Source organism: Anoplophora glabripennis, unplaced genomic scaffold (assembly GCF_000390285.2).
Source record: "Anoplophora glabripennis isolate ALB-LARVAE unplaced genomic scaffold, Agla_2.0 scaffold290, whole genome shotgun sequence".
Classification (NCBI taxonomy): Eukaryota; Metazoa; Arthropoda; class Insecta; order Coleoptera; family Cerambycidae; genus Anoplophora; species Anoplophora glabripennis.
Genome location: NW_019416372.1, coordinates 311,358 through 331,732, shown reverse-complemented (window position 1 = coordinate 331,732; position 20,375 = coordinate 311,358). Strand labels below are relative to the sequence as shown.

The following is a 20,375-nucleotide window of genomic DNA, read 5'->3' as shown; positions in this document are numbered from 1 at the left end:
TTATAAGATCCACTTCTTATTTGTGGAAGGGCGAAATGGGCGGTGACTATTAGACGCCTTCATTATAGCCATCTTTCTCTATCGCACGGATTTCTATGACTTACTTTATCGCTCTCACGTAACGGCCGATGAACCATGGGGACTTTCCGACCCTGTATACTCACCGCTTGCTGAGCCCGCCTTTACAAATCTATTGTTTCCGCAATTTAATTGACAACGACAAGGAAATAAAATTAATGGTCACGTTTCGTGTAATCATTTATAAAGGCCCTGTATAGTATTACAGTACTATTAATAATTATTATTGTAGCTCCTTAGTCATTGTGAACCCCCGTTTTTTCATTACAACCTTTCAAATTTTTCGCATTCCTGTTTTACATCCCGTAACGTCGCTGTTGTTGGAACGTTGAAACATAAATAAATAAAATCCAGCACCGCCAGACGTTTTCCGGGTGTTTCGACCCGGACCTGGACCGTCGACGGGCCGCTCGGCGTCCATAATCGTCTCCATATTGTCGGTCCGGTATTTTACAAGCACAGATGGGCTGTCACGTCTACAAATATCGAAAGAAACGGCGTCCTTGGAACTTGCAGATTGAAATGCGTGGGAATTCGGAGACCACTGCCGGGAGTGCCGGGTTCTTGTCGTGTGCCTATTTTACATTTCCTGATACGTCGTGCACCGAGCTCAGAGTGGCCCGCGAAGAAAAAATAAAGACAGCGTTTTTGTGTGAGGAATAAATCTGGCACGGGAATAGTTCTAAAATCCTCTAAATGACGTGCCACTAATAATATTTTAAGGTTCCGTTCTGTTTATTTATTTATTTCTTACTAGTTCTAACATCATACCGAGTCATTTAACTTTAACGTAACGTGTATGAAATGTATCGATAGAAAAATAATAATTAAAATAGTTACAGTTATTATTAACTTAAAAATTTTATAAAAGTTACATACACTAATGCAAAAAATTAAAGGGTCAAAAGAATTTCCGCAATTTTTGACAGACTGTATTTAGGTGAAAAATGATCCTATCGGGAATTAAAAGAAAGCACTTTGAAGCTCTAAGCTTCTAGTTTTTAGATATTTCGGTAGAAGTTTTTTAGGAGCTACGATTATCATGCAATTCTAATAGGGCGACAAAAAAATGACGCAAATTTTTTTTTTCCGAGTCTACGGACTTTAAAAAATTTTTTTCAACTTAGCCATTGCATGGGCCAGATAGCTTGTTTATACAGCTTCAATTTCCTTTTTTTTAAATTTCGATACGACCATTTTTCATCGAAATATCGAACTCTAAATGGAAATCGATATCTCGACGACAGAGAATTGATAGGCAGTTTCGAAAACTGGAATAAACCTATAAAATGCTGCCGCACTTTTCCGAAAAAAAAATTTTTTTTCATCTTTTACACGAATTTTAAAAAACACGAAAAAAAGGGTAATTTATGGTTTTTTAGAAAATTGACGGGTAAATTAGAAATATTTACGAAATGACTAATATTAAGCATGACTTTTACAGTTCGATGTACCCAGAAGAACCCTGTGAAGTTTCATCTCGATCTAGCTAACCGTTTCTTTGTTTCAAACAGTCAAACTTTTTAAAGGGCCACATTTTGAGCTTAAACACTTCACAATCATGATTGAAACGGAAAAAATTTGTTTGAGGTTTTCTCACATTTTTACCGCAAATAACGTTTAAATCGACGGAAAAAAAATTTCGAAAAAAATTTTTCGACGTTTTTTTTTTTGTTTTTTTTTGGAAAACCTTCCGGACATTGAAAAAAACAAAATCCAATCGTTTCCATCACGATTCGGCTTTTTCGTCATATCTGTTTATCAACTTTTAATTAAATTAAAATTAAATTTGATGACCCAAACCAGATTTCAACCCCGATTTATACCGTTTTTTGAGACAAATTTCAAATTAATTTTCAATTAATCACTTCAAAAACAGTTTTTTCAAAACTAGGTACCCTTTTTCTTCTCTAAAAAAAAAATCAATTTTTTTACATCAATTTAAACGATATTTGCGATAAAATGTGAGAAAAAAAATTATTTTTCTTTTCATTTTAATTATGAAACATCGCCTTAATGTTAAAAATGTTGTCACCGCCGTTCTTGGTGGTGAAAATTCGAAATATTTGGAATTATTCAAATTTCGTGGCTGAAAACGTACATGGGTATTGTATTTTTGAAACCTAGAGAGTTGCACGAAACTAAATTTGTACAGGACATAGCTAATATACTGCGCAACATAGCCTTACTGTTGGTGAAAATTCGAAATATTTGGAATTATTCAATTTTTTTAACATGGAGAAAATTACAAAAATGAAATTACGTAGATATCTCTTGATCTGCCCTTCGACTGCAAGGGGTAATACAAACCATCCATGCAAGTATTTTTTTGCGTAAGTTCATGTGTTTTAAACAACTTGGGTATGACGTATAATCGTCAGTAACTCAGCATCGACTAGTCTGTCCAATAGCGGGTTTCGGGAACTTTTTGTACGTGAATTGAGTCGTATTTTCCGAAAGTTTTGTGAAGTTTAAATGATTTTTAGAAAACTTACAACAATTTTAAGAAAAAAACATCGATTTTTACTACTGTTTTTTTGTTAACTGCAACATTATTGTTGCAATAAAAAAGTTGTAATGTTGCTATTTTGTAGAAAATTTAGTCTAGAACAGAAATGATCTCTTGCATTTTCGTCGCATCCAACATCCAACCGAGATATTGAAGAAAAACAAGTAAAAAAGCATTATTTGCTACTGACATATTATCAATATCGAATCCTATCCAACACGATGGAATAACGCATCCGGGATCATCCTGGCGCAGCGGGACGATCGATCGTGCTCTGCCGGTGTGTGCCTTATCGGCCGAAATTTTCTGCCGACTATTAAAATTATCAGCGAAACGTTACACAATAGCGGAGCGGTGCGCCTATTTGTGAACAATTTGATAAAATGTAGGTCGGTACGTGTTATCTCCCGAAACGAGCTCGGCCGGTCAAACGTGTCCGACGAGATACCGGCAGCGCTGCGGGTGGGATTGGTCAAATTTACAGGAGCAGGGACGAAAATTACTTTCGGAGTGTTCTCACAGTCTATGTCGCCACTTCAGCAGGTCGTTTTTGGGTTATCTCACATCAAAAAGCCTTAAAATTTACAAGGAAATGTTATTAAATACCAAATAGCTAACCTCCGTTGCCCTTTGTAAGGTTTCGGAACAGGATTGGATTCTGCTTAAATTTAAACTGTTCACGGTTTTTTCATGGAACTTTTTTCTTATTTAGAGTCACATTATCCGCCTTAATTCTTTCAGACAAAGAGAAAAAGCGGTGACGGAGTTTTCAACTTAATTTTCGGTAAGTTTAAAAGACGTGGAGGGGGACGTAATATCGGAGAAAAACCCATTGCGGGGCAAATTCTGGGAGACTTGGAACCGTGCCTTTGTTTACAATTCTGTTCAAATCCAACAGGGCTCCGGGCGCTAACCCAAATATACTGTAAATAAAACACTCATCTTCCGAACTTCATAATTTTGATTAGGCCCTTCTTTGTTCGAGGTTGACGTTAATTACAAGTTTACTTTGTAATAATTAAAACCTGGGCCGTCGAGTTTTCCTTTCGGCTTAAAAGCTCCAGTCATTCGAAATTTATGATGGATAAGAAAAAAGGCGATTCGTGGTCTTATTATTTATTCAGAAGCTCTTAGCCTTAACAGTTTTTAACTGGACGAACTTTGAAAGGAGCCGGGTCTCGGCATATTCTCTCTTATAGGAAAATTGATATAATTACGCAATTTTGTCAGCAGCGAATAGGAAATATTATCACTGGTGTTTCTTTCAACGAATGTCGAGCCTGAGTAAACTATCTAGACAGCACTGACACGGTTAACGCTGGAGATTACCGAAATTTGGAGAGGCCAAAATCGAGAAACAACAGCGAATATTCACCTCGAGAATTGGCGGAACCTGCAAGAGGTGTGATCGAACGTCGACTCTAGTTTTCTCTTGTCGAGAAGCAATAAAGAAGATTACTAATATCTGTCACACGATCGTCTGACAGACAAAGTAAGCGAATGGAGAGAAAATTGGCCATAATTTAATTTTATTTACCATATTAATACACCAGGCAAATAAAATTTTTTATTGTAAAATTGTCTAAAGGAATATAACACAAGACATCTCTCATCTCGTGAGTCAAAAAATGTTAATAGCTAACTTTTTTATTTAAACAAATAAGTGAGGAAAACAGTGTTTTCACTTTGCAAGGAAAACCATCAATTTTAGCGAAACGTGACTCTCAGATAACCTGTAGGGAATAAAATTATCTACAAAATGAGACTTGTTGATTATTATTTATTGTTAAAACATTTAATAAAGAATAAAAAATATTTGAATTTATTGCAAAATTCTCAAAATTAAAAAAATATTAATAAAAATAATGTGGTCGATAAAATTACAATTTTAAGGCGGTGAATTTGATTCCATATCATTTTCTTCTTCTTTATAATATTTAAAATTTTTTCTATTTTTATGAGAAATAATAATTTGAAATAATTTGTGAATTTTTACTTTAATTTTACATTTAAATCGTAATTAAATAGCTAACAAAATATTGAAAAAATAAGTTTACTATGGCTTAATATGTAACAAAAATAACTTTTTTAAATGAACGATATTTATTTAATAATAGTCAAATAATTCCGAAATTGAAATTTTATTTAATATTTCGTTTAACAATAATTTTTGTGACATTTTTGTAAATTAAAAAAAAATCAGTATAAAAGATGCATTTTTCTGGGGTTCAGGGCTATTCTACGAATTCGTAAATATGCCCATAGTTATTTTTTCGTCGAGCTACCCCAGTTTAAAACAAGAAGTTTCTACGATGAATAGAAGCCGAGATATTGCAAAATTTTACAGCGCGCATCAATTTGAACTTTTCTCGCGCGCGCGACCGCTTGGACGAGCTTTCCCCACCACCACGCCGCCGGCCACCGGACAGTTTACTTAGCGAGTACCTTCTCTTTCAAGGGCTCGTGAGTCGTTAATTTTCCACATTTTTCAATGCAATTCGCGGGAAATCGTAGTTTACGTCGTAAACTTTATTTTGCGAAAAATTCAAGTCTTAATGTTTATAAACAATTGCGCTACGATTAAAAAAAAAANCTTAATATGTAAAAAAATAACTTTTTAAATGAACGATAGCTTCATTTATTTATTTAATAATAGTAAAATAATTCCGAAACTGAAATTTTAATTAATATTTCGTTTAACAATAATTTTTGTGACATTTTTGTAAATTAATAAAAATTAAGTATAAAAGATGCATTTTTTCTGGGGTTCAGGGCTATTCTACGAATTCGTAAATATGCCCATTATTATATTTTCGTCGAGCTATCCCAGTTTTAAAAAAAAGAAGTTTCTACGATGAATAGATGCCGAGATATTGTAAAATTTTACAGCGCGCATCAATTTGAACTTTCTCGCGCGCGCGACTCGCTTGGACCAGCTTCCCTCATCACTACGCCGCCGGCCGCCGGAACTATTGCACCTACAGCGCCCACTTTTAAAGTATGACAAAACCCTCAACAAAATTTTAACAATAAATGCGATAATTATAAAAAAATTAAGAAATGGGCACTTTTCTTGTTTTTTTGCAATAACTTTTTTGTTTATTAACCGATTTTAATTTAACAAGTCTCATTTTGTAGATAATTTTACTCCCTACAAGCTGTCTGAGAGTCACTTTTCGCTAAAATTGATGGTTTTCCCTGCAAAGTGAAAAAACTGTTTTCCTCACTTATTTGTTTAAATAGAAAAGTTAGCAAACAAAAGTTTTTGACTCACGAGATGAGAGATGTCTTGTATTATGTTCCTTTAGACAATTTTACAATAATCTTGCGGATAGGAATTTTTCTCATTTCTCTTTTTTTTCCGCTAATTTTCCTGGTCTATAAGTTTGAAGATAATAGAACGTTTAATCTCAAGTTGAACCTTCCACTGTTCTGAGCTTAATTTAGGATCGATTTAAAATAATTCCTTACAAACTATTTTCTGATACATGCTTCAATTATAATTGTAAAGTAATAGTATTTCATTTCAGACCTAATAGTCCTAGGTTGTATGCGGACTCATTATTTACCGAACGCCTCACAAGTGTTTAAATATCGAGTTTCTCCAGTCAGTGGTAGCTCAGGTTACATCCATCTGACTCCAGTTCACACAAATCATACATCATTAAACTGCTCTCGACGAGTCGACATCGTTACGTCTATCTTTATAAAGAAAAGTGGGCCTGTCTCAAAGAACAGTTATTATTAAGTATCTATTTCGAAATCTTCTTGAAGGTTTTTCCTAAATGTATGTATAAATATTGGTCCATCGCGTACTGGGAGATGGTAATGCACACAGCTAACATAGACCTGCTCGTATACCCTGCGGGAATCGATCTATATTATAATTAGACACTTAATGCATACGTAATTGAGTGGAAATTGGCGGCTATTTCGCAGTTGAACAACGCTGCACTTGAAAGCAGCCGGAAAGGCCAGTCTCTGGCATTGTTCGCAGCTCGACACACTCCTCGAGGAAATTAAGTTTCTCGATCATATCCCTGGGTTTTCTATAAGGACAGATTTGATTTAATATTGAATGTCTCGTAAAAACAACTCGAGAACTGTTGTAAAACTGATGTAAAGAAAATGTATGGCATGCAATCTATATTACGCGTATGGTTGTGTTGGGTATCTAGTTTTTGAATTTTTCTAAATAATAATCACGGTAATCAGAACTTCGCTTCGAGGTGAGCCACAACATCCGGAGAACCGAAGTGGATAGTTGAGCGACAGGGGATGGTACGGAGAAATTTCAACACACTTTTGAATTGGGCTCCTCCAGCCAAACGGCTGGGAACCACCATGTCCATCAGAGGCAGGCACTTCTGTAAACGACTGGGACAACTGTCGCAATAGCCCGAAATTTGCACTCACCTTCCGAATCCAGCCAGGGAGAATTCTGCGGTGACAGCGCAGGCTGAGTGCAAATGTCTACCCTGACATTCTCTCTTTATTAACCAAGACACGAACGCCTCTATAGTTCAGCTCTTTAGAACAAATACAATCAGAAGAATCAGAATAAAAGTGCAATAAAAATTTGAGTGCTTTATTTACTTGAACTTTTCTATTTGTGAAGGTTCTACACATGCAAAAATCACTAATGATATTCTTATATTATACCCAAAATTGCTGTTGTAATTGTTCGGTTATGTTTGCTGATAAAGTCGAACAATGTATATGCGATAAGAGCACATTATCATCATTTTGGATTACAGAATATATCAATTTATACATTTTATCGACGTGCTTTGAAAGCTTTTTCATATCAACTTTTTTTTGTAGTAGGGTGTCTCAAATTCGATAGCATGGATGGTGTTAAATGAGATGAGACAAGCTCCATTTTTAATAGAAAGTGTTATTTTTGGGATTTGACATAAACGACTAATGACGTCATCAATTGTATTTTTTCCAAAAAACATACCCAAATTTTTCTTTCCTTTTCTAATAAACTTTTATTAGAGAATTGTTTCTGTATTACTTCCCCTATTTAAAATGCATAAATGTCACAAAATAACGAGCGTTCAAATAAAAACGTGGTCGAAGTTGGCTCTGACACATTGGACGTAGGGAGTAGCTTATAGCGACCAACTTAACCTCATTTCTCAACGAGCTGTATAGCAGCTGTCAGTTTCAATAACGTTAATGACTATATAACTTTATTTTAAAGAATAATCGTGATAACAATAACAAACAATTAAAGGAGCTGCGGAAAGTGTCCCCCTCCTTGTTATAACAATAAATTAAAGCAGCTGCTGAAAGTGTCCCCCTCCTTGTTCCAAGCACTTTTCACACCTGTTCCTCAAAGAATTAAAGACATTTTCTAAGATGCTCGGGGTATTGTTAATTTCACGAATCTTGTCTATAAGTCGAGCCTGCAGATGGTTTAAATCAGGAATAGGCAGTTCAAAAATAGTGTTTTTAAGGTAAGGCCACAAAAAGAAATCACACGGCGTAATATCACATGACCTCGGTGGAAATTCATGTTCAGCATTGAGACTTATTAGTCGATTTTGGAAAACTTCCCTCAACATATTCATCGTCTCGCCTGCCGTATGTGCCCTTGCGCCATCTTGTTGAAAGTAAAAGTTTGTAATTTCGTTTTCTTCCAGCTGGTTAACAAAAGGAGCGATAATTTCTTCTCTATACCTTTGCGCAGTAAGAGTACCATTAAAAAAAATAGGTCCATAAATCCTCCTTCGATTGAGAGCACACCAAACTCCAATTTTTTGAGCGTGTAGAGGGCCCTCGACAAAAAAGTTATCTGGTTTTTCAGAAGACCACATTCTCATATTCTGTGAGTTTACGTAACCACTTAAATGAAACCAGGCTTCATCAGAAAAAAAGGTGATATTATGAAGTTCACCGTAGTTGTTTAAAAACCATTCACAAAATACAGCCCGTCGCGGAAAATCAACTTCATGAAGTTCTTGCTGACAAGTTAAACGATAGGAGAACAAACGCAAATCTTTTTTTAACACTGTGTGGCAGGTACCGACTGATACTCCCACCATTTGTGATAAAACACGTACAGAAGTTCTTGGCGCATTTTCCATTATTTGTTGGACATTTTCTTTTAATTCTTCAGTCCGCTTTTTAGGTCGGCCGCTTCCTTCTTTTCTTGTTACACTGCCCGTTTCACGAAAAACATTAACACAACGCTGAACTGCACTTTGAAAAATTTTGTACTCAACAACGCCGGGAAATTGATTTTGAAATTCTATGAAACATTCCTCAATAGAATACTTCCATATTCCATCAATCTTGCGTCCATTTCTAAAGTAGGACTCTATGATAAACACTTTTTGTTCTTGAGAAAACACCATTTTAAACGCTTTTTAAAACGAAAATATTCAAATTGATAGCGGCGATATAGCGCTTTGACAGATGACGTTTAAGTTCATTTGCTATACGCTACGCCCTACGTCCAAATTTTCAAAACCAACTTGACCACGTTTTTATTTGAACGCTCGTTACTTGTCATTACTCGATACGAACGTCAAACGTATAACTTTTGTGTTTAAAAAATGTTTTCTCATTCAGAGAAAGTTGATATGTAGCTAATTTAAGGCGAGTCACAAAAAAATTCAAGAAGAACTGTAGAGTTATATCGAGAAAGGTATCCAGACCGCCTCATTCCTGACCATAGAACCTTTACAAGATTTGAGGCGACCTTGCTTCGAAATGAAGATGCATTTTCTTTTCGAAAAAATCAAATAATTGACCAAAGGGTAAGAAACAATGTTAATACAGCTAGACTGTTACAGTATTTCGAACAAAATCCACGAAATTCTATACGTCAGGCTAGCCGGGTACTGAATTTCGATAAATTAGCCGTTCAACGAATTTTAAAGACCAATGTGACAATTTCGTATACAACTTCAATAAGGATAAACCTTATCTTGTAGGGTTTTGGGTTTTTCCGGGAACGAACGTCACGTTTCATCCTCTCCATTAGCGGGCTGGTAATTTTGTAGTCAAATAACAAGACTGCCCCTCATCTCTACTAGGAAATGTAAATTAAACTCATCCGAAATGTGCCGACCGCAGTCAATGTTTGTGAAAATTTAAACGCTGACCCTCAGTTACCCTGGCGACGGCGGCGTCAGGTGCCTCGGCAAACCTCCCCGAACGGACCTTAAATCAGGCTAGGGCGAGCCGAGGAGTTGACAGTTTAACCACCAAGGACAGTAAAACATAAGTTCTAGAGTGTGGTAGACGTCTCAGACGGTTTTTTTAGCACGCCGTATTTTTATAGGAAAATGTTCTATACAGGGTGTAACGTTAAGCGGGGGACAGTGTTTTAGGGGTTATAGCACGTGAAGTTATTTTTTTTTTAATCAAATAAACAGTCAAGATCTAATAAAATTAGTTTTTTAAATCGTACTCTAATTCATGTATACTGGGTCGACCGAAATTAGCGTCGTAAGTTGTAACAGTGCACTGTCGGCGTTGCCAGTTGTTACCTTTCTAAATCAACTGTTCAGAGCCACAATGAAAAACAATTTAGTAAATAAATTGCTTTTGAATACAATAATATACACGAATATCGATATGATCTATTACATATTAACTATTATTGATACGTAGATTCCTTACTAGTTTCAATTTCGATGTTTTGCGCTGTTGCCATATCTAGTGACTTTTCACCAGACCTACTGACTTCGAGATTGCTATCCACGCTGACACTAGTTACTTAATGTGATTGTTCCCCCCTAATTTTTCAAATGTGATAGCCAGCAGAGTAAGGTATCCTTCAGTTATATTTTAAATAAGACGTTTTATCACGATCGTGCCCGCGCGCCTCGCCAAATCGTTCCTAAATATTAAAAAATCCATCTTCGAAATGAGGCAAATTGAATTTCTATATTTAGAAGGACGTACCGAGCAGCGCGACACGAATTTCTGGCGTCCTCTCGCTAAACTTTATACAGACATTTTATCGGCCTTATTTATATGCAGACACCGACATCGAGTACACGAATTATTCGTCTCCATTTCGAATTCGATATTATTTAAGTGTCCTTAAACAAGGAAGGGATAAAGAGGTGCTCTAAATTGCTTTGTTCCAATCTATAAAGGATGTTTTTTTTCAAGATAAGGAAATTAAGAATTATTACGCGAAACTTAGGCAGACCCTGCGTCGCTCTTAGCGTATTATATTAATTTACGGGGAGTGCGAATATAATTTAAATATGACTTGTGATTTGTAACGCAATGTCCCGAAGCATTTACAATTCGGCCGGGTGACATTGGCGGCCAACTAAAATGAAATTTATGACAATTTTTACCGTTTGGTGGGGACGTTATATAATGTTTTTGTTTTCGCAGTAGAAGAATATTGCTTCATGCAGGGGTTTCTAAATTGAGAATCGATGCCCCCTTAGGGCCTTTGAAAATGTAATAAACATAATAATTTGACAAAATTTATATCTCCCTATTGTCTCTTAGTTTTAATTCTTTTAACTTTTGCCTTTTATTTATTCCTTCATCGTTGCCCCAAAAGCTCTGCATTATGCACGGCAACATTAATATTGACGCTTCCACCCTGTGGGTTGACACCCCTTCTGGAGGTGGAGGTTTTTTTCAAAAATAACGCTGGAAATCGATAGAGAATCAAATTTTGAGCAAAGAATATAAGAATTTTTTCGAGAAATCAATAGTTTTTTAGTTATTCACGATTGAAAACTTGGAATTTTGAGTGAAAAAAAAAAACACTTTTTCATAGTATTTTTTGCGAATAACTCAAAAACTACGCATTTTATTAAAAAAGTGAAATGATCAAAAATGTAACTTATAAATAAAGAAAATCGTTTTTTAAAAAGTGGTGTACATTCTATACAAAGCGAAATATGGTTAGTGGAAGGGGACTTGTTTTGGGGGAATTCTCGAATCGATATATTCAACGTCAAATAACGGAAATTAATTTTACGTGTATAACGCTCCTGGAGTTTTTTGTAGTAGGTACTCAAAAAGACCTTCAAAATGAGCACTTATAAAAGTTAATTAGACCAAAATTGAAGGAGTTATCGTCAAAAATAGAAGGGTTGCTCATATTTTTTAAGGAAAAATGAGCAGTAAACGCTGTACCATTTCCATCAGAATTAAAATTAATCGTAGACCCTTTACAATTAGTTTTATTTTAGTGTTTTTCATACGATCCTGAAGTTAGACCGGTTTAGAATGCATATTTTTTTAATAATGTACGGTAAAAGTTGAAAACGTATTTTTCATTATTCAAAAAAATTGCCTTATTTATATAATAACTCTGAAACTATGAAATATACGTAAAAATGATAGACAACAAAAAAGTAGCTTTTTTTTCAACAAATATTTTGTTTTTTTATTCCTATACCTATTCCTATCCATCCTATCCATTTTAGTGAAAAAGCAACCTGTCTCGAGCCCTTCGAGTCTTTCCCTTTAAAAAACGAAGGACTTAAAAGGTTTTATATGTGTACAGTTCTTGAAATTATCTTTAAAATGCTCTTGCTCTTTTGTAGGATACTATAGCTTCAAAATTAACAGTTATGGTAAAAAAACCAATGACATTTTTTCGGAGCAAAATAGGCTTTCTCATTTTTATATATAATTATATTATACAAATAAAATAAATAAAAAAAAATTAATGTGATTATATGCAGCGTAACTATTTTTTTTTATGATTGATTGTATTTGAAAATCGATTATAATAAAAATATTTTACATTAATATTGGTAAAAGGGTAGTTTATAAGAGTTGAAAATGACAAAAGTAAAATATTCTTTCATAAACAATATAAGGGAATTTTTATTTTAAATTATTGCACAATTATAGCATTCTAAGATTTAAAACGTAATTTTTTATCATTTTTTTAGCACCGGGATGATTTATAAGGGTTGAAAAGTGTTATGATATACAAATTCTTTCATAAGCAATGAAGGAATTTTTATTTTAATTAATTGCACCGTTAAAGCATTCCAAGCTTTTAAAAAGTAATTTTTTATAATTTTTGTCAATACAGGGGTGGTTTTTAGGGGTTTAAAGGGAAAAATTCTTTTATTAGTTATAAGGTAACACTTATTTTAAATAATTGCACGATTTAATCATTCCAAATCTTTAAAAAGTAATTTTTTATCATTATTTTTGTTCATAGGGGTAGTTTTTAAGGGTTAGGCGCTCGTCAGGGCTACCTTCATTTTTCATTTTGCTAATTATTTTATGCGGAGTCACGTGATTCATCCGATGCCGAACTCGAACACGGAGTGACTCCGGATTCAACATTACCGTATTGACATTCAAAGCTCCCATATTCTCGTAAGTGTTAAACCAATCTCACAAACATTTGCTGATATCGTCTTCTTGCAACAGCATCGTTTTCTCCTGACAAAACATAGGCTCTAACCAGGAACAGGATCGGATTCTGCTTAAATTTAAACTGTCCACGGTCTCTAGCTCAAACCGAACCGTTTAAAGTTATAATAAAAGTGTCTAAAATAAGAAACGTTTTTGTGGAAACGTCGTACAATCTCAATAAGGCGGATTAAACAAATTATTTCCCAAAAAGTTACGTACTAATTCTATTAAGTCAATCCGTCCGCTTTCTCCTCCACGGTCCAGGGAACGGAGTAGGCTTTGAAGTCCTCTGGTAACCCGGTTACCCTATTGATTAAAGGGTCCCCGAAAAATTACCTACCTGTTTGATGTAAATGACTTTCCCTGACGTATACCGGAAACCGGGGTCATCCGAGTATAAATCATTCCGTTCTGGGGGCGGTTCTAAATTGACGGGGACGGCGTTACACATTATTAAATACCTCTTTCGCGAAACGGGTCGAAGTTTAGTGTACTGGAGACGGTAAATGAGTCCTTAATTATATTGTCGGCGGAGGTTTCTATTACGGTGACACAATGGAGGCGCTTGTAGGGGCACGCCGCGAAATCCGGCACCGCGAGAGATTTTTTGAAGGAAACATTTACAGCCATGCAGATCTGGAATCGCCGCAGCTCCTATTATTGCGTTACTATATTTTATAATATAACTCTACAAGATATATGTAATAATTTTAATGGGAAAGTTTTTTCAGCATATTGTTTCAACATTATTTTCAATAAATTATCTTGCGAACATTTTCGAACCGATTGTAATGAAATTAGGTGTGTGTTTTATTATACTCTAAAGTTTTTTCTACCAAAATTAGAATGCCCTTGGAACAATTAAAACATTTTAAAAATATTATCCAAAAAACTTGATTATTCTGGCTTTTTTTCATCGCTTATTGCTATTTTGCAACGGTAATGAATTTAAACATTTTTAACTTACAGTATATTGCGACAAATTCTAAAACTTTTTCCGCACAAAACAGTTCGCGATCAAAAAGAGATGAAGATATTGTTCGCAGCACTTGAACACAAATATCAAAGTACAGGTCAAAGGAATCACTTTCCTACTTTTCCTTAACACCGCGCTGTATGTCCGTAAATCTTTCTGTTTATATCATTCTCAGAAGGCTGGATCGCTATTACGTTTGGAAATTCCAGGATTTATTTTAGGTGCGCATATTAATTTTAAACTTCCTCTGGTTGTTTACAAAATCAGAGACGTAGCGTGCTGGCGTGTAAACTATAAATACTCGACCGTTGGTAAACAATATACGCGCCCGATTATATTTTGCCGTTGCTCCGGGTCCTCTATTATTAATTTGATAAGACCAGGATATATTTACTGCCTGCTGCCCCGCACAAGTCCACCCAAAATTTTTCTTTGTAGGCACAGACACAAATAAGTTTGCATCTGAGTCAACTCCGCCCACAAATGCGCAGTCGAGTGAATTGGAGCAACTACTCTAGGCTATATTAAGTTTGCAAGACGATTTCGTGTTGTAGATTAACTTCTTCCGCAGTATCATTGATAACAAATAACAAATAGAAGAGGTCCAAGTACAGATCCTTGAGGAACTCCCGATGTTTGAAGGAAAGTATTAAAATAAAAACTATACCACTGTAAAGACCTGCGTTATTGAGTTTTTTTAACAGTGGTTGAGCCTATCAAAGGCTTCAGAGAAGGTTTTTAAGCCACCGTGTCCCCACTGGGACTTCTTCGTTCCGCTGACGAAAAGTTCTTGCGTTGTGTCCGCTGGTGTTTACACTTACACAACACTCTACTAGAGGTGTTGTTGTCGCGGATAATTGGGTGAATCCACTATTAATAGTCCTCAGGTCGCGTCGCCCGAGTTATTTCCAGCGCGCCCCCTAAAAATAGCGGTGTCTTAATATTTTTGGAATCACTTTTATTAAGTGTGATAACCGCTCTCGTTCCGTTGGTCGGCGTGGATTCGCCTGCAAATCCAGCGCTTTTGTTTTGAATGAAATCCAAATCACTTCTGGCTCGGGCCACACTGAAAAAAAAAAAATATTTGGATCATATGAGCAGATAGTTTTAAATGGAATTATTTGCTTTAAATGTTATTTTATTCTATTCAAATGTATATACTTTCCTCAAATTATGTGAAATATTTGCTGTAATCTATAATTTTTCTTAGAATTTATATTATTTGTAAATACAGGGTGTCCCTGAAAAGGATGGACAACGCTTGGACGAAAACAAGACTATTTAGCCTAACTTACCTATACACAAAAGTGCACGCCTACTGAGATCAAGCCTTCTAAATATAGAACAGATAATCTAGTTTTTTTCAAATAATTTGAAAACTGTTTTTCTTAGAAAATTCAAATTTGATACATATATTTTTTTATATAAGGGCAATGTAAATATAGAGAATTGTGAGAATACATATACAGGATGTCCCCTTTCTAGTGCCTGTGCGCCACTGGTTATCCCATAACATTTTTGTATGTATGCCAATGACGACATAATTTATATTTTTAAAAATAAGCACTATTTTAGAAGTTTTTTTTGCCTCTTACAAAATTTTGATATCGTTTATGGATTTCGAGTAAAATTGGCATTTTTTACACATTAAATAATATAAAATCAGTTTAAGATTCATAACAATAATTAAAAGGTAATAAATTAAACCCATATAATTATTTCATTTGGGGAGCGTTGAGGACCACAGTTTAAAATAACTTTAGTAAATACAGAAAACGAATATGGGAAAGAATACAACATGAAATTAATGTTATGAGAGGTAATGCACAATTATTGGATAATTTCTAATTTTCGAAGAACTAAAGTTTGCGTTTAAGAACAAAAAAGTAACTTTTAGCATTTACTGCAATATTATTTTAATGTGATTACAAATATCAGTTTATTAAAATGTTAATGCTGACTTTCTTACATTATTAGTTGATATTGTTTATTTAAAATATGTGTTGATTTTTATTTTATTGATTGATAAAACTAATACCAAAAATGTGAAGATATTTTTTTTAATGTGACGTTTTTTCATTATTATTCCCTGCTTTGAGGTTGCAGTTGTAAATTATTTTTTATAAATCAGAATTTTTGCCTATATTTAATGTATAAAAAATGCGAATTTTACTCGAAATCCATAAACGATTTCGAAATTTTGTAAGAGCAAAAATATCTTCTAAAATAGTGTTTATTTTTTAAAATATAAATTCTGTCGTCATTGGCATACACACAAAAAAGTTACGGGATAGCCAGTGGCGCACAGGCACTAGAAATAGAATATCCTGTATACGTATTCTCTCCAAATTCTATATTTACCTTGCCCTTATATAAAAAAATAAGTGTTCCAAATTTGTACATATTTTTTTATTTTTTAAAACGCCTTTTATCCCTTTAGAAGAATTTGAAGACATACGGGGCGTACCTTTTTTGTTTTCTCAAATTCCGGCGCGAAAACTGATAAAAGATCGGATTCTGCTTAAATTTAAACTGTTCACGGTTTCATTTTGTTGCCGTTTTATTTATTTTGGATTAATTTAATATGTCTAGTACTGGTTGTAAAAAAAATGTTATTACTACAGTTACTGAAAGTTTTTTTTTGTTGCAGAGGGGCATTCTCGGTAGTTAGAAGATGTGTTCAGAAGTCCACTGGTTTGGAATTCGCTGCAAAAATTATAAACACAAAAAAATTGTCAGCAAGAGGTAAGTGCTTCACCTGCCATATTGTTCCGAAAGGTTTGAATAATTTTTTAATGAAATCTCGTATAGATTATCTAAAGGAATTTTGAAAATTTTAGAATATTGTGAAATCTCATGAAATCTTTTGAAATATTCAGAAATCGTAGTTTATCATTACAAAAGATTCTTGAGCGAATATAAATAATTTCGTTTTTTCGAAATGTTGCGACATTTCAAAGGCATACTGTGTAGAATCCGCTGTTGCTTGATTGTACAATTACTTATGACACACCCAGTATAACCAGTATAGCCGACAGCCATCGTACTAATAGCCAAGACGCTCATTTTACATTTCGCTAATTAAACTGCCGTAATCAGCATAAAATTGGCTTTAAATCGCCCCGCTTTGTCTGGAATTCTATTGTTTCTTTAGGACCCCTTGTATGAACAACACATTTCAGACACTACAGCTGTGAAACGTTATAAACACCGTCTTGACTCGATCGAATCGTTAATAGAATAGGGGCCAAGGGCGCCGCACTAAAAATAACCCGATATAACGCCCTATATATGTAACCTTGCGACCTATAAATATTTCCTTACTATCCAGGTCGTCATATGACCATGCAGATGAGTTTGGATTGTTGTAGTTGTAGTGCCCTGGGTCTCGAGCCACGAGGAAAATCGATGGCTGCCGCTGGATTTGGCGGATGCGCATAAAATGCCGAAAAATATTTACAATTAAACGAAAATGACCTGTAAATTTTTTGCGCGGCAAGAAATTACTGTCGCACTAAACGCAAATATCTTTGTAATAAAATTTTTGTAATTTTTTTGTATATTTCTTCGTCGAGGGCGAAATCATAGTTCATTCTATTCGACGGGGCTATTTCTCGAGCAGGGACGAAATTAATTTACGGAAATTGCTAATACTATGTCGTGCATGTAATACTTTATAATAAGCCCGGTTGTTTTGCTCCCGTTAGATCTAACTTTCCGGAAAATTATGCAATTATTTTGCATATAGATTGTGTGTTCCAGTGAAGACTCGCTTCGGGTAAATTGTGACGAATCTCCGTGACTCTCGCGTGGATATCTTGATTAGTTCGGAATATATTAGAAATTGAGGGATATGAAACTTTTACCTGTTCCTTACTAGAGCAGAAACGCCATAGAGGTGTATTTGAATATGTAGATATTTGTTAAGTACCCAGAATTCTCTAGTGGGTTGTAAATTCGTAGGGAGGAACATACAGAGTGACGCATTTGAAAGCGGACCACCTTCATAACATTTTTATTTATGGTTTAACGGTTTTGACGAATTTTTTTTAAAATGTAGAGGGGGAAAGGTGTATTTTGGGGCCAAGCGGCGTCCAGTTCTTTTTTAAACTAAGGCCTACTATATCACATTCAGAGGCTGAAAAGTCCAGAATCCATATTAGCGATTTTTTTAGAAAAAATCGCCGTACGTCACTGGATTCGGCGCCGCCTGAAATGGATCTGTACCAAATTTCATGAAAAAATATTCAACATTAACGATTCCACGGCTAAATTACTGTCAAATTGTTTATTATGCATTAAGAAGCTTTTTATCTAGTAACCCATGCGATAACAAATCAATCACAACAAATATGTAATAACACATTTAATAGACGTCCTTATATCAAAATACAATGAAACAAACAGAAAAACAAACGAGAAATATAAAGCACAGACTGTCCAATATATTATTTTCAAGGGAATTTTGCTTTTTTAAGGGCAGGACTATGAATATTATCGTCATTTTCTTCGGATACGCTGTCGTTCGCTTCCACCACTTTTCGGCCGCGCCATGGCTCGTCGAAAAATCAAACGACCTTCTGACTTTTAACAATATTTCCTATGCACTGAACCTACTTCCACAAATAAAATATGACAGTATATTTTTTTGCCGCAACCAACCTAATTTGTTTAACAATAGGTCGTCAACTTAGACAGTCTGTAACTCTGTTGTTTTTCAACGAATCTTGACGATTTTTTTCTTTAACTTAGAGCTCTTTTCATAAGCTTTCCGAATATGTAAGAATATATAACTATATCACGCGCTGCGTCGTATATTCCATTTTGTAACTAAAGCTAAAAAATAAAAAACTTTCCAGATTGCTTTGAAATTTAAAAAAAATTCCAATGTATTATTATGAAATCTACCATGAAAAAAATCATTGCGGTTGTGGAAGATGCTCGGGATCGTCCAGACTAATAATTACTTAATTTGTTTATAAGGCCATAACTTATAAACTATTCAACTTACCGATTCCAGATTTCGTGTGAGTTATTAGACAATGATAAGGAATGAGAGGATGCGATGCCAAAACGTTCTGGTAATAATAACGCAGTTTATAAATGTTTAATTCAAAAGTCATAAATAAACTTCTTCTGTTTATAACTTTTGATCTAATCAATATATTTTGACGCTCGAGGGCTAGTTTTGTAGGTATTTCGAAGACAAAAAAAAAGTACATTACTGTTTTCTCGTAGAAATGGACGGAAAAAAGTTATAAGCGAAAAACGCGAATTTACGTAAAAATTATACAATTAACCACCCTGTAAACAATCTTCCCCCCCATTTTTATGACTGTGGAAACTAATATGTTATTGTACATAATATTTAGCATCTATAAATTCAGCTTGCCGAAACAAAAAATCGCATCCAGCTCTATATTTCGTGGCCTAAATAATAAACAATTTTCTAATGGCGATGCTAGTTTTTCTTGTCCTCCTTCCAAAACCCCGCTCCATCCTAAAAGTCACTTAGCCGAAAAAGGAGCGTGATCTACAAGGGAACTACGGGTTGTGAAACGAAGGGATATTGATCGAGACGAACTAGTCACCAAGCGGCGTCTTTACGGACCATGTTAAAAATAAAACCGTTTTTTATTTCGATCCTCTCGTTCGGGAGGCGACGGGGGGTGGGACACCTACGCGATATGGTCGCTTTTTTTGCCAAGGCCAAGGAAATGACGAAAATATGAATTCCGGACGTCCTTTTTCACTTGAAGATGAATTATTCATATACTTTTTTGCGGGGCAAAACGGATTTGAAGCTTAACGGAGAAATATCCGATGCCGGTATTCGTTTTGAAGAATTGTTCATCGTAAACGAATCATTGTGACTGATGCCGTTAATTTGACATTTGTGCATTTTTCAGTAGTGTCCGGCTATATATGTTATTGTCTGTTTGCTGCCATCATTTTATCGTTTTTTTTCGCTTCAATATTAAATCGTATTCATAAGAAACACCGAAATTTTCCTTACCAGGATTTGGTTAAAAAAACAGAGGGAACGCTGCGAAAACATCTACTTTTATTTTCTATCGACGTCCAACGTTGAGAACGGGCCAGACCGAGGTCTTTGTTCAGCTGCGGCCGGCGATTCCCTCCGACCGTTTTCCCGTCCGCTCTGATGTAGGTGGACGTCCACGACAAAGCCCTTCTTGTCCCTTAATTAAGAAATTTGTAGCCGCGTCCCAATCCAAAAATAATGGCGCCGCAACAGGTTGTGCACGCAGGACGCTTCCGTTCCATCCGAACTAAAACTCACGAAATGCCAAAAGTTTATCTTTGAAAACGACTCTGTTCAATTTGAAATATGTACGATTTAATGTTGAAGTGAAAGAAACAATAAAACGACGGCAGCAAGTGAACTCAAACAAAAACAGACACGGACCACGGACGCCA

General features: G+C 35.0%; 1 protein-coding gene across 3 annotated transcripts in view; it reads left to right on the top strand.

Moving 5' to 3' along the window:
• Positions 1–20,375, top strand: part of LOC108910834 (calcium/calmodulin-dependent protein kinase type II alpha chain) — a 101,485-nt gene that overhangs the window by 30,728 nt on the left and 50,382 nt on the right. For all 3 annotated transcript variants that reach the window (XM_023454311.1, XM_023454310.1, XM_023454309.1), the window contains exon 2: positions 16,588–16,682. In XM_023454311.1, coding sequence (XP_023310079.1) covers positions 16,588–16,682 — 95 coding nt within the window. The remainder of the gene's footprint in view (positions 1–16,587; positions 16,683–20,375) is intronic.